Raw genomic sequence first — 16128 nt, forward strand, 5'->3', positions numbered from 1 at the left:
CCGTTTTTGCTCTTGACCTCAGCGTAAAAAATCTCGAGTATTTTGTTTAGATCTTCTGGTTTTGTATCTGCTATAATTTCGCTTATGCCTCTTGCTTCTTGCCACTCTTTAAACACATTGTACCAGTAGTTAGTATTTTTTTAAGGTGTTTTTGTTTTTAGACTGTAGACGTAGCTGCTCTACTTCATTCTCAGTAACATTATCAAACCTCCGTTTACTAAAAAAAAGCCCCGCCATATTGAAGCAAAAGCAACATCTTAAATTTTCCGCTAAATTTGTTGCTATGACAACTGTGATCTGATTGGCTAGTTTGAATTTCTTTTGTCTTTCCAACCAATCACTGAAAAGTGTTTCACATTTTTGCACTGGTGTTTCACATTTTTGCACTGGTGTTTCACATTTTTGCACTGGTGTTTCAGGAAAACAGCACTGCTCTCAACCAATCAGAAGTGAGAAATTTTTACATCTATGTTACTACATCTGAAAACAAATGTGAGGACCTTCAACACGCACTGACAAACCTTCACGCTTGGAGCAGAAGTAACTATCAATTTTAACGTGTCCAAATGTAAAACCTTGATGGTGACACGCAAGAAAAGTCCAACATCTTATGAGTACTACCTTGGGACAGAAGAACTTCTACGAACACAAGAGGAAAAGAATCTAGGAGTCACCGTTTCAAGCAACCTGTCCTGGGACACTCACATTCACACCATTACAGCTAAAGCCAACCAGCTTCTTGGTTTACTAAAGAGAACGTGTTCACAACTAACAGACACCAGAACCAAAAGGACGCTATACTTTTATCTCACTTAAAGATCACAAAAAACCCTCATTCTGGACACCACTTAAATTATTCTTTTCTTGTTAATTCACCCCAAATCCATTAAAGTACCAAGCGAAAAATTATATTTTGAAAATCACAGTCAAAAGACATTGAGTCGCTCTTCTTATGCTTGTCACGGATCTCATATTATCTATGGCTTATCTTTCCCTTTCACAATTTAAGAATTCTCTCAAATACTTTGTCCCTAGCAAATTTTGTAAGTGACACCAAACAATGGTCAAGTCTCTTATTTGATTTCCCCTTCAAGTAGCTGTACTTGAGCTCTCTTTGAATTGATTCCACGTGCACGTTGGTGTTGATTCCACATTTCTTTCTAAAGACAAATGCCCATTCTTCTTTTCTGCCTGGCTAAAACTGTTGAAAGTACTTAAAGAATGGTTCAGCTTTGGGGGAGTATTGTAAGAATTCTAGTACCAGCGTTAGATTTCTTTCATGTTCTTTTTTCTTAACTTTCTTTCAATAGTATTCTTAACTGCTTATATGTTTCTGTATCTATCTCCCAGGGACGGAGGGGCAGTTTTTAAAGTCCCGCCCACCCCACCCCGCCCTTAAAATAATTTGATAAGTACAATTAAAAGACTAGTGAATTTTTCAGCAGCAACAAATCAACATCTTTATTTCAATGTTAACGACTAGTGAAACGATCAAAGTAGACGGAAAGGCATTACCGCTATTTTTCTTAAGGAAAAAATATGATATGTGATCTCTTGATTAAACATGTTTCTGGAATGAGCCGAACTGTCAATAACAGTAATGACTTCCACTAAGTTTTGTTCAATCTCAATACAAATGTTACAATGGAAATCGGCCGCTGTGAATTTTCCAAGATTCCTCTTCCGATTTTCATTGAGAGACTCAAAGGCATTGGCAACCGATACTAGGCAAATGTTATCCAGTCTTGTCTTGTGAGTGTTAAGGATGGCCAATTAAGTAAAACGTGCTTGTTACATTCGTGAACGAAGCCAGGTTTTCACTCGTCTGGCAGTTGAAAAAGAACGCTCTCCAGTTGAACTGATGGCTGGATTAACGCGTATTAATTTGCATATTTTTATTACTTGGTCAATAAAATTTCGTACATGTACACTGAGTGAATTCATGGCGCTTGCGATGTCTTCAATGCACTCTAACACGCTATTATGTCCTAACATCAACACTTTGAATGTACTTATACTGAGCGCCTAATGCTGATGGACACACATCTCCACTGAAATTTGATGACAAGGCATCCATTTCCTTTGCTATGTCATTCCCATGAGTTGCATTGACAAGCAAACGTTCCAAATTGTGGTAAACAAGAAATGCTGGCTGGTTAAAGCGTTCTTTAATAGCAGATGTTAAGCAATCTACTTGCTTCAAAGAATATTCCTCGCTAATAGTCTCGAGCTGTGCTTGGATATTGTGGCTCACCAGTGCCAACTTAATAACGTGATGGGGCATGTCGTTTTCTTGGGAGCATCGGCTCAGAAAGTGATTGATGCTCTTTCGCCTTGATTAGAACGACATCATAAAAAGAATTAAACTATTCATCATTTCTAATACTTTCCAAAGTGTTAACAGTTAGGCGGGCAAGGTTCTGCCCTGTAGTAGCTGAAATCCGCTTGGATTGCCGAGACTTGGAAAGATTATCAGTGTGTGCAAAAACACAGTAGCTTAAATGAAGACCAAAGAAAAAGTGGAATGTCTTCATTCGTGCTTGGCAGCCAAGAATGTGGGCTCTGGTATCAGTGTCAATTTTACTTTCAAGGCATGTATCCCATACATTATCTCATTCAAAGGGTATGCCTTGCCGTGCAAGGTATTGCACTGTTTCAATTATTTTGGCGCAGCAATGACGATTTTGTTGTCTTATTTGTTGTGCGTTGCTGTTGGACAAGTCAATAATGTTACAGTTCGTTTTCGGTATAGCAATCTCATAGTGAACAGCAAGTTTATGGCATTCTGAAGTTTGATGTTTCTTAAATTTTTGGATTGCTTTCTTCCAATTCGTAAAGCCTCTGAATATAAATGCTCCTTCAGTGTTTTTGGCAGACGCTAAGTTACCTTTGAGATACTGGCTTGAACAAATCATAGTGCAGCCAAGGACACTCACTTAACCATGTCCTTTGAACCGAGCGATATTGTTTAAGGCCGCTGCACACGGTGAGCATTTTGCCTCGCGAGCAATTTTCTCACTGGCACGCGAGGCAGAAAACTCACCGTTTGCGGGTAGATTTCGAATGTTTTAATTTCTCGGGAGGCGCTGAGTCAATTTTCTCTCTTGCTTGAAAATTTTGAACTCGCTATATCACATTTACAAACATGTACTTTCCATTACAAAGTATATAATAAAAATAGTTAACATGAAATATTCTAAAATATCTTTCATTATGGGGATATTAGGATGAAATTGATCAATACAAACAAAATGTACATTTACAGTTTATCACTCAAGAGATGAAATAAAAATCCAATCATATAATTATGCAATTATTATTGTCTGAAAATTTAAAGACTGGGGGGTTTTATGCTTACAAATCTTGCCAAAATTATACACCTTACCATGCAATATATAGTTAGTGCACTAAGGAGAAATATTGAAAGTCAGCTTCATCATATGACATATAAAGTACTTTCAGTTAGAGTGGTTTTCATAATATCAATTTATTTAGTGCTACTGCACATAAAGTCTTTTGTTTTCAATTGTTCAATTCCCACTATTAGACAGTAAAGTATCAATTGTTTCACAGTCAGGTTTCTGATCACAACTCGGGCGTATCCAGGGGGTCACAGTTTGGCCGTGACCCCCCTTTGTAAGTCTCCTTTGGCTAATTGCTGCATTCCAGTTCTGCATCCTGCTTTTTTTTCCTCAGTTGACAAACTCTGATTTTTAATCTATATGATGATGACAAGATAGATGATATATAGATGAAGAAAACTAAAAGATACAATATATACAAGAAACTAAAATATTAATATGCCATAATATATATCATTCATTCAATTTTAGATGCCATCAACGCAAGATGAATGGCTTGAAGTAGCGGATGAATATAAAACCAAATGGAACTATCCAAACTGTGTTGGAGCCATTGATGGGAAACACATAGCCATCAGACAGCCCCCTCACTCTGGCTCAGTATACTTTAACTACAAGCATTTTTTTAGTGTTCTAATGCTAGCTCTTGTGGATGCTAACTACAAGTTCCTATATGTCAATGTTGGTGCTCCTGGCCGGGCTGGGGATGCAGGAGTGTTTTCAGAATGCTCCCTAAAGAAAGAACTGATTACAGGTAAGTTATCATTATGCATACATTTTATTGATTTGTGAAGTTTACCTAATATTTCAATCATGTTGTCCAAGTGTTTTTATCAGAGTAATAATACATGGAAAACTGTTTTTAATGCTTTTATAAAATAGGAAGAGAGCATGCCAAGCATTTATTATACTCTCATCAAACATGGCTTTTTGACCAAGCAGATTGAGCATAATATCAAAGTTATTTCATAATTATTTATTAAAATATTATCAATTATCAAAATTTCATATAAAGTTTTTTAAAACTTAAATTAAAATTTTTAAAGGTAACCTCAACCTGCCACCCCCTGGAGTTGTCAATGGCATTCCTTCAAAACTTCCATACCACCTCATTGGAGATGATGCCTTAATAATATATAAATTATTCAACAAATCTAAGATTATTATGATAATATATTATTTCAATGTCACTGCAGATCGTTCAGCTTTCAAAGGGCTCCATGATAAAAAAAAGAAACATATTTTTTGGTGTTTTAAGTTTAGACATTTATATAAATGATTGATATGGCGTTCAAAAATGTCATGCATTTTAACTTCTCTGAATTAATTGTATAAAAATCACAAAAGTTTATTCATATTTCTGTATTTCAACATGTTATATAACATGAATTAGGATTTTAATTTTCCACAAAAACATAAGCATTTTATTAATTAAAGCTGTATATGCGATTGCTTTATGCCAAATGATTTATCAAAATCGTTTATCGCTGATTGAACTTATAGTGACATTACGTTTTTAAGGCACTTTATCTTAACTGACTGGTTCACTTTCCTTTCCAGCTCACTTATGCTGGCCTCTCTGAGAGTACGACGTTTAAAATCAAGAGACCGAACATCGTACAAACAAGGATAATCCGGCCAGAGTTCAACCAATTTCTCTTTTTGTTGTAGTTGTACCACTGGCGCCGCCATGTTTGTTTTGATTTTGAGGTCATCACGTGACAAAACGGGCGCTTATGATTGGCTGTGGGGAAAAATCAGGCGAGCAAAACGTTCACGTCCTCCGTAAACTTTGCAATTTTCGTCATGCGAGTTCAAAATTTTCAAGCAAGAGAGAAAATTGACTCAGCGCCTCGCGAGAAGTTAAAACATTCGAAATCTACCCGCAAACGGTGAGTTTTCTGCCTCGCATGCCAGTGAGAAAATTGCTCGCGAGGCAAATTGCTCACCGTGTGCGGCGGCCTTTGCCATAAAGTTTCTTAGGAAAATCATAATTACTTGGCTGATTGGGATTTTGGAGTGAATTTGCTGTGTTACGAATATCCTGATCCGGCAAAACCGTAGATTCGGTAGAGTCTTGTGATAACGTCAATGGCTGTTCCTCTGTTTTATCTTGCAATTCCGGTTGTCTTGTCACTTTTTGGAAATACTTATTGATAGTATTTTTTTTATTTGACATTTCATATGTTTCCTCCTTTTTCTACTGGATGATATTAGAGAAAATTTTGTTCCCTTGTCGCTCAATACAGCAAATGTCTATAATCGTCAACTTCAACGATCCTCGCAAAAGCAGTACTGTCAACCCTTTGAATGGCATGTATATCTTCAACACTCAACTTGTGGCCAGTGCTATCTAGTTCCACTGTATTATGACTGTATTGTAATAGATGTAATAAAGTGGATAAATTTAGAGCTTCAGTAACATTGGCAACATTGATCAATTTGAGGTGACTGTGACTTTTGAAACACGATGATTCAAATGCCTCTTTAGAAATACCTCTACTGACCTCTACGCCACCTTTTACACACGCGGCTTACTTTACAAATCCTTTTAAAAGTATTCAAATGGCTAAATATGATAGAAAAAAAACAGATCTGGCAAGCTATCCATTGACTAGTTGATGAGTCGTACAATTCATAGTCTCCCTCGCATCCGTTTTTAGTGTCGGTCGTCACGCAACGCTCCCTCCCCACAAACGGCTGCTTGCATTCGAACTACATTCCTTTCTCATTGTTTGGCCAATCACAAGACGGGTTACATATTTAGAGAACCGTTCGCAGACTTTTGATCTGACCAATCACCGTGCAGCTTTTATTTCGCATTCTCAACTCGTTCATAGTATACATTGTTTGGCCTCGTGTTTTCAAAGTTCGGTATTCCTGATCTAAATGCGCATCAGAAGTCGGCTATCAACTTTAGTCGAAGAGAAAAAAGATATTTTTGTCAATCTTCCAACAGGGTTTGGCAAATCTCTAATTTGCCTCTCGTATTTGACTACAAATATACACTAGAGTCTGGTCACATCGTGGTTGTTGTGTCTCCTTTAATTGAGACCTTTAGATCCCACGACGAGTATGAGAGCGAGTCCGAGTTAAAACTTTTAAAGATTGGCACTATCTCTTTGTAGTCTTTGAACGTATATGAAATAAATTGAAACTTTAGATTGTAAAAAATCGGAAATCGACTACGATATCGATTTAGTGTTACTCGTACTCGTACTCGTCGTCGTATATAAAGGTCGCTAATAAGCCTTATGGATGACCAAGTCTCAAAGTTACGTAGTTTAGGATTTAGTGCTGTGAAGATAAGCTCACTAGAAGAGGAAGAACGGTGTGAAGTCCAAAACGGCGAATATTCCGCACCGATTTCTTTCGAGGATGTTCTTCGCCAGCTTGATTGAAACTCACCATGTTTATACTTTCGGACACTGTGATTGGCTCAATAGGAAACAATACGCTCGACCTCATTGGTACGATCCAAACAATGAGAAAGGAATGTAGTTCAAGTGCAAGCAGCCGTTTGTGGGGAGGGAGCGTTGCGTGACGACCGACACTAAAAACGGATGCGAGGGAGACTATACAATTCATGAACTAGGACGTTTGTAAAACGTGACCTCACGCATGCGCTATGCGATTCTGTCGTGCCAGGCCCTGGCTCACACGGTCACCACAGGTAATCCAATCTCATCTCGACCTGAGAATTCGAATTCTTAGACAAAGTAGAAATATCATCGTAAAAAGTGGAAAGCTCTCAAAACCAGCTGAAAATGAAAGTCCAATTATGTGTATTTATTTCATTGTACACATTCTATGATGTACTATAACTTGGTTTTTAGTTTCAAATGAGTTTGTAAAGATAAAACATTTTTTCTTTTAGAAACTCGTTTTAAAAAACTCAAGAGAGAGATGGAATGTTCATTAAGAAGTTTAGCATTCAATTTGACAATCATCAATTAGTTTGCGTGGGTTCATTAGTGTTTTCATACTTTCATTAGCGTTTTGGTGCAGACAGTAAACCACAACACACATCCAATACAGTGTTTTGGACATTTATTTACGCAAAATAATTATAAGAATATAGATTGTAGATTTTCAAAAACAAAAAAGTGCATTTATCCTTGAATGTGTTCTCTGTTTAAACATCATGTTTGCATGTAGTTGTACCATTGTATGCATTTCTGTGGAGTGATGGCATTTATATTTCTTGTAGTTGCCCTAAGAAGCAATTGTTTTCTGAATTCTCCAAGCGGAAGGCCTTGTCTTCTTGTTTCTTCTCTGTCTCCCATCAAACGTTGCTGCTCTGGACGGGATGTGACAGGTTACTTTGATTTCCACGGTTTATTAAAAGAAAAAGCAGTAATGGCCTAGAATTATACAAAATTCTAATGAGTTGGAGGTCGTACCAATGACCGATTATAAATAAAACTAACTTACTTATGCTACTCTTGAAATCGAAAGCGAACGAACATACATGGCGGCTCTTGTCACTCGTGGCCTGACTAGTGCCAGGCAACACGAGTAGGGCGGCAGAGGGATCCCGCAGTTGCCACTTCTCACATCCTTCCCTGCTGAGGCTGGTGTCCACGACAACCATGATGAATGTAAAATTATACTACGTACATGAATGAACTTTAAAGTGTCTATCAAACGTGATTGTTCCTTGCTTAGCATTTGCATTATAAGCAGATTAGACTGTGCTATACTGCTCATTATAGTATTTGGATCTACTGTAATTATTGAATGTTCGTGGACACTGGTAGGAATTTTTTCCCGTGTTCCCTTTTCCCTGCTGGATTAGGGCAGTAGCTCCTATTTACCTCATACCAGTTATCAAACCATAACATAATTTGAATTAGTTCCCTATAGCAACAGGGATTAACCCCAGAACTGTCATTAAAGAGTTGAAAAAGGCAGTGACAATTTTTGATGTGATGTCTTGTTAAAATCGTATTCTCAGCAGGAAAAGAACCTTTAAAGATATCAATTGCCACATCAGAAGAGCACAACGTTACTGCACGTTTAATACTCATTTTTGTCCTCGTAGTTAATTCAATATGTTTCCATTTCACGTTTGTTAGTCTTCTTAACATTCATTCACCTGGGTTCAGACCGTTCTATACAATAGAAATATTTCAGGTCACTCACTCACCCTAACCCCTTGATAGATCAAAAGTTATTCCAAGACCACCCTTTTCAGGCGTAGGAAAATTTCAAGCCCCCTTATTTTTTCACCCATCCCCCCTCCCATTAATAATAAATGGTCCCAATGGTAAAAATGGCTATTACTCCAAACAATGCTTGAATATGAAAATAATGTACATGCGCTTTTAGCTTTACTTACCTCTGTTTCGCCTTCTCATGGCCAACAGGATGTTAGGGCTCTGTAGGTATGTTGGCCCTAGCTGTGGTCTCATCCAATGTTGATGACTGAGTTTCATTGGGCACATCCTCCAACCCAACTGTAACAGGTTTTGAAGTAAAACTTTCTTCTCCATAATGCACCTGAGCAACATATGTTCCTGTTTCTTCAAATTTGTAAGGCACTGGTTGTGACCATTACAATTGAGTTTTTCATCTTTGTACCAGGAGTACATGACCGCAAGTTCATTGTGAAAGTTTGTAATGACTCCGATTATCAGGTTGTCCCCAGTGTAACTTATTGGGAGGTATATGTTATCGTTGATCATTACTTCTGCCACAAAGAACTTGTGTTTTAAAGGATTATACTCTTCTTCACTATCATCCAAACACTCAGTAGAACATAGGTGTTGCGTGCTGCATAGGTGTTGTCCCATCCTGAGAAAAAAACATAACTCAGTCTACCAGAATACCCGGATGTTATACATGACTCAAATACAACATCAAGATTTTGCTGGGATTGTCCAGAAAAGCATAATATTTGGTGGATGCTTGCAATTAGCTTCCTTACTTCCTCGTTGCTGCTTTCTTTTAATTCAAGGTCTTCTCCTCCTTTCTTTTCATCTTCTAATTCTTCTCTATCATCTAACTCTGGTGAGTCGTTGTTGCCTTCTTTTAATTCAAGGTCTTCTTCTTCTTCCTTTTCATCCTCTAATTTTTTGCCATCATCTTCCTGACTAATTAACTCTGTTGAGTCAGTTAGTAAATAAAACCTTATTCTTGAGGCAAATAGACCATGCTTTTTCATATATTCTTCTGGAATGAAGGGTTGGGTTTCTTCTCTAATTGGATGACCCTTGGAGTTTCCCACTTTTGCTTTTGCAAAATCATCTTCTGACCAGCCTTCCATAAATGTTGTTAGGGCTACTTCTTTAATAGCATCCAAGGTCATGCCTTCTTGATATGGATGGCGTCTGACACCCCCACCATCTGTGAACCTGACTTAGACATTTTTTTCATTTGCTCGTTTCTTTTTCCAACCCAAATAGATATATAAAGGCCTTCTCCCCTAAAGAAAACAGTTTGTTTAATTATTAACAGAAAACAAGCTTTCAACCATTCTTACAACTTAGTGAGATAATTGCTGTTATATGATAACATTAAAAATGGCATATTAAAACAATGAATCTAATAACTATTAAAACCATGAAGGACTATCTGTGGATATCGTGATGCTTCCCGGCCGGAAATTTTGTTTACTATGCTTGCGTCGCTAACACATAAAAGTACATTGCAATTTACACGATGGTATGTTGCTATGGGATTTAGTCCCATTGCTATCGTGAGATCACGTGACAACGATCAACCTCGTGGACGCCTCAAAGTTGTTTACGTTTAAGACGATATTTTAATTCCGTATATTTGAGTGAAAGAAAGCTTTTAAGAATAAAAATTTTACATGGAGGTGTAGAACCATGATTACATAATAGGATTAAGGCAAAAAATTACAGAATTTGTACTTAAAACTCAACCTCGTTCCCAGGGCCCTCTCGGCCCGACTCCAAAACAAAGTGGCGGTCGTCGGGGAGAAGACCCTGGTAAAGGCTGATCACGTGATCTAAAATACTCCAAGATTTTTGGAGTATTTGATCACGTGGTTTTCGTTCCAAAATGGCGGCCAAACTACTATCCCAAATCGTCTAAATGTGGGAAAAAAAGGCCTTTCTTCGTGTGTATGTTGCCCTTGTTTTAAAGTACAAGACAGTTTTTGGATTGCTTGAAGCATGAAAGCTGCAATTTGTGCGAAAGTTCACCAACAACGGTTTTTTAGCCATTTTTTGAGTCGCTTAGAAACAAAAGCGATGTAAAGAAATAACTTACTCCAGGACTTATACTTCATATGGTTTCACTTTCTACTGCTACTGCTACTTTTTCTACTTTTGACTGCTCGGATACTGAGATTCGGAGTTACCCATTGTCTATCAAGTGACCCTTAGCTTAACTGTTTATGACACTTTTAAGATTGCTACCCAAGACGTATCTTTCTTGGAGTACTTCGAAGAGCATAGGTCATTGATTTTGTCATGTAGGATGCCCATGACCAATTGTGTCTTGTGTTTCCCCAGCCAAGAGAGAAACTTTTCATTATTCAGGTTGCTTGTGACAGACCTTGGTAGATTTGGAAAGGTCTTATGGCATTTGTTAGGTATAACGTGGAATGGTCGAAGTTTTCTCAAGTCTGTCAATATCAGCTGCTCATCAGGAACAGAATCTCTCTTGCTGTGGACATTAGAGACTTTATGGACTCTTGAACTCTTGTCATATGCATCAGTGATCAAGTTAACACCAGCAGCAGCCTTAGAAGCTCTTACGATGGCTTTGTTGGTCTTGTTTCGGGCCCATGCCTTTGACAATTTCCTTGCTGGCTTTATTGCATATTTCTTTGGCTGTATCACATGAAATGTTTTTCCCGGTTCCTCCATGCCAGATGGGACCAGTTATATTTATAGGCAGGGATGGGAGGCTGGTGAAATGACAATCTTAATGTGCTCAATGTTCAAGCACAATTCAATATATACTGAATATTGTATATGTAGCCCTAAAACTTTAGAATTTCTGTTGTATTTAAAAATGAAGAAAAAAGTCTGTCTAAAAAGGGCTCATCTTCCTTGCAAAATTGTTGTTACTGTCAGTAAGTTTTCATGTTTTAGGCAATAGGATGAATGGTGAAACAATATCACAATTGGCACTCTTCTGTGCACCCCTAAAGCACCCCTCTTTAGGCTATCCTTTTTTGGGCTACACCACAACTTGTATAAAAGTTCTTTTTCATGATGATTTCCGTTTGCAATATTGAATTACACTATTAATGAGGATTTCTCATATGAGTGGCCAGGTTGGAGAAAAAGAATTACATATAATTCCAGGGGAAAAATATAAAATTAAAGTACAGCTACCCCATATAAAGACTAGTCTAACCCTTACATGTAAGAACTTCAATGTTTCTAAAATAATTAGGTCACTTGAATAATTAGACAAATAAAAGTTACTAGCTAGTTACTCTCACATCCTTATAACAATAATAGTTATTGCTATATATCTTGCAGCTGAAGCAATGACTGACTTGCAGTTACTACAATAAATAAGTTTAGATTAAGGATTTTTAATAAGTGACAAATGTTCTTCAATACATTTGTTTTCTTTCAAACATGTTTAGGTTGTTTGTCACTTCTTTCAGCATTGCCAGTTAGTAATGTTGTTAGTTTTTTAACAGGTTTTTTTAACACCACCAACAGTAATTACTCTCATATTCATAGAATTATTAAGTCAACAGACAACTTAAAAAACTCGTATGTAAACGTCACTGTTCATGTCTGTCTTTATTTTATTCCGTTTGAAGACTAATCGGGTGCAATTAAGTTTTTCATAACTTTCTTGGGCTGTATTTTTGCACCCTGTACTATGATTATTTCATTTTGTGTTATGTGTAGCTTCGAGGTCATATTTGTGAATAAATTCTTTCGAACCTACTTTGTTTCATGGCGGTTTTTAACATCGAACTATGTTGTACCAATCATTCAAACCTTGTATGCGCCATTTAGGATATCAGTAGAAGCTGTTGGGGTCATTGCTCTTTCTTTTTAAATCATGATTAACACGACTTTTCAGATGAGACGATTTACCGAAGAACAAGACGAAATACAGATAAGAAATCCGCCATCTTGTACTATAAAATTTCAACCAATCAAAGTGCTCGTAAAGAATTTTTTCAGGAACCGTGATAGAACAGCCTTTACCAGGGTCTTCTCCCCGACAACCACCATTTTGTTTTGGAGTCGGGCAGAGAGGGCCCTGGGAACGAGGTTGCTTAAAACTTGGCGAAAAAAAAATTTAAAAGATTGGCACTTGGGGACGTGATTTTGCTTTTGAATGAGCCTCGATTTGAATATTATAATAATCTTTCGTCATATCCGGTATCTATGTAATATTGGAACAATTTCTGACTGAGGGTTCCCTAGTGAAAAAAGATATTTTTGTACAAAATTTTGAGGAAAAACCCATTTTTTGTGTGGTTTTCATCGTTTTTTTGGTGGATTTCTTCCAAATATTTAATACAATGCTAAGTTAAAAACAAAGAACTAGTAATATGAAATCGATTTCGCCAGTTTCTTCTGAAGAATTAAGGTAAGAAATCCTTGTGTAAACTCTTTTGTCACACGTGATGCTGTTCAGCCGGCAACTTGGATTAGAGTTACTGATGAAGATGCTTGGTTTATGCTTAATCATCAGCCCTGAGACTTGTCGGAAGAGTAAAATGTGCAGCAAAGAAAAGGGGCACGTTGGAAAGTGTAATTCGATAGGCCAGGTAAACAAATTTTGGGAAAAATCCCCTGTTTACGAACTACACACGAGCGACAGGACTTTCGAGAGCAGTTCGACAACCTCGCTGTCAAGGAAGATGCTTTGTCTGAAAAAGAAGCAGATCTGTCTAAAAAAGAGCAAGATATTGTTATTATGGAGAGTTCGTCTTTGACTAGGCGTAATGAATCTGGTAAGACATTCCATACCTTAGGTTATTTAAAATATTTTTGGTGACTATAAGCACACTTTGGCTTACATTTCTTATTGAAAACCCAATTTAATCAGTATTCAAATTTACTTTTCTGTAATGTTCTGTGGTGTAGGGAATGTTTTAGTGAAAAACAATGTTTCTGTTTATAGAGGATGCAGTGCAAAAGTCAAAGGAAGAGAAAGCAAAATTAGACAGAGAAATTGAGGAGGCAGGATATGAAGATCAAGGAGCGGAATCATACAATAGAGTCCAGAGGATTTTAGAACCAAGTGAGAATGCAAGGCAAAGAAGAAACATGACCAGCACCTCGTTTGAAATGATTAACGATTACAAATCTAGCACTAGATACCATAGAAGAGATGAGACTAAGAATATTCTTGAGTTCATTCATGGTGGTTTGGAGGGATCTTTGTATGGTGCATTGGATTATTTATCAACTTATGCTGAAAATGAGTTAATGTGTAAAGTAATGAGTAATGGTAAAAGAGGGAAATTCATTCAGGGTATTTTTTGGAAAACTGTTAGTGATTACCAAAAGTCAGAAAAAGCACTTAAAAATCAGTAGCTCTTAAATATCAAAATTTCACAAGATCAGAGTCGAGAGTAAGTTGCAGTGGCTGTTTAAGGTGGCTCGATACAATAATTTTGAAGCACGACTCCTCTAATTGTATTGCAAACTGCGGCGGCACCAGATATACCTTGGCCAAATATGAGTTTATACTAAGTGTAGGGATAGATGGAAGTTTTAAATCGTATGTATTTCGTGACCATCGGACACGTCCTGAAGACACAGTGACGCCATGTGATAATTTTTTTAAATCTTTTTTTTTTGGCGTAATAGAGTTTTCCGATTTACCGGCCTTGGCACTATTAGTTCCATAGACTTAATACCAAAGTAACTTTAAAGGGCAACTTACCCCCCAAAATGACCCATTTTTAAGAGAAAGTACATCAAATGAGAAACACAAAATTCAATTTTTAGAGGAGATAGAGCATCCGTGTTCCTAAAAAAATAATTTCAAAACATCGCATATATCGCTCTGGTGGCCGCCATCTTGCACTTTTATCGCGGGCTCAGAAAAACAGGTAATGACGTCACAACTTCATAAGAGTTCACGGCGTCAAGTTTGTTTTACAAGCGTTTGGTTGACTTCTTCCTCTGTTTCTGAGACGTTTTACTCAATATTTTACGAACGAAATACGGCCTGGTCATTCAATTAAAGGCATGTCGGAGTCTAATTCTTTTCCCAAGACTCGGACAGCTCGAGAGACGATTTTGCTCAAGAATTTTTAGAAACGGACGAGTTTGTTTTACGGCCATATCAGTTCGAACCAGAAATAGAAATCTCCTCAGATGAAGAGTTCAGAGAAGGATCTGACAGTGACATTATTGAAGACGATGAACAAGAGAACAATCGACTAACAAATTCAGATTGGTAAGTTTTTACTTCTTTCTTATCACGATAAAACTCAACTACGTATCCATTTTTTACAGTCGTGTTTACCACTTTCTTGCCACTGTATATTTATGCATTTTAATCTGCCTCACGACCTTTGCAACCAAAAGCAAAACCAACTGTCACAATTAAACATAGCTTGGTTGTCAATAAGTTATATACTGTAGGACACAGATTCAGGATATAGTTGTGTCACAATTTGTGTATATACTCTCACTTGGGACAATCATTGATAGTGTTCAAAAATACTAAGGATTGTTTTATTTGTTAATAGGTGTACCTGTGGTAGCTGCCAAATTATGGATACAATAGCTGAATGCATTTGTTGCCAAGAAATCCAAAAAGTAGTTGCAACATGCCAGTCTGTTGTTGAAGATGGAGATGCTGATGAACCACCACCATGCATTACTCAACATCCTGGATTCTTACCTGTTTGTGGCAATAAGTATGTTCTTCGAACCGCATGGGCTCGGTACAAACAGCAATACAAAGATGCTTATGAAGGCCCAGAGCACAAGCAGTACAGACACATTGCATATAGACAACTAGCAAGATGGTGCTGGGGAGTTCTTGGAAAGGAAGTTCGGGTTGTTCTGCCCTCTTGTGCTGTCATGTGCATCAGAGCATACTTCCCTCCCCCTGGACTAGAGGAGGACTTTCAGTTTGAGGGTTTTCATTATGCAGATGATTAGCTTGATATAATATTGCATGGAGTGAATATATACATTTTATTTATTCCTTACTTCAGTTACTATACAGAGTGGATTTTTTTCTATCAGGAAAAATTCCTGGAATTGCAATTTTTTGGCATATTTAATTGCAAGATAATTGAAAACAAAAACATAGACTAGAAAAAGCTGAGACCAAAATGCATAAGAATCATGTATTCATTTAGGATGCAGTACACGGAAAGGTGTGTTATATAAATTTCTTTTTTATATAAAAAGCTTTTTGTTGGTACAAACATTTTTTGAATGTTTACATATTTTATTATTAAAAACACACTAAACAAAATATCCAGCTGAATAGTGAACCTAGTGTACAAAGCACTAGTGAACACGATCACTAGCCCGACCAAGCAAAATTTTGCAGTTATACGAGTCCTGGCAGCAAAAAGTTAAATATGCTGAAGCAAATGTCACCATTCAATTGGATGTTTTTCTTTAATGTATTCAATCCGGGGGAGACTCCCCATACATAAGCTAATGTAGATAGGTAAAGAAAAGACCTCTTTTTTACAGTCAATTCTTACCTAAATGGAAATGATATTTAATAAAATTTTCATTTAAACATCTAAAGGTACTGCATACTTATCTGCCCATTTCATCAGGTCCCCTTGTCATTAATTACATATTTTGTATATAGCATTTATACTTGG

General features: G+C 37.1%; 1 protein-coding gene across 1 annotated transcript; it reads left to right on the top strand.

Moving 5' to 3' along the window:
* The first annotated feature begins 14524 nt into the window (after positions 1–14524).
* On the top strand, positions 14525–15815 carry LOC148906760 (uncharacterized). The gene is made up of 2 exons (XM_089038174.1): positions 14525–14729; positions 15025–15815. Exon 2 carries the CDS (start codon positions 15050–15052, stop codon positions 15440–15442), a length of 393 nt encoding a protein of 130 aa, XP_088894300.1. The 5' UTR covers positions 14525–14729; positions 15025–15049; the 3' UTR covers positions 15443–15815.
* The last annotated feature ends 313 nt before the right edge of the window (positions 15816–16128 follow it).

The sequence above is a fragment of the Actinia tenebrosa genome, unplaced genomic scaffold (assembly GCF_029948245.1).
Source record: "Actinia tenebrosa isolate PJP-AT-01 unplaced genomic scaffold, QUT_ActTen_1.0 PGA_scaffold5__44_contigs__length_20552954, whole genome shotgun sequence".
Taxonomy (NCBI): Eukaryota; Metazoa; Cnidaria; class Anthozoa; order Actiniaria; family Actiniidae; genus Actinia; species Actinia tenebrosa.

Bases quoted from the DNA above. Each gene is read 5' to 3' on its own strand.
- LOC148906760 (XM_089038174.1), top strand. From the start codon at position 15,050: ATGGATACAATAGCTGAATGCATTTGTTGCCAAGAAATCCAAAAAGTA.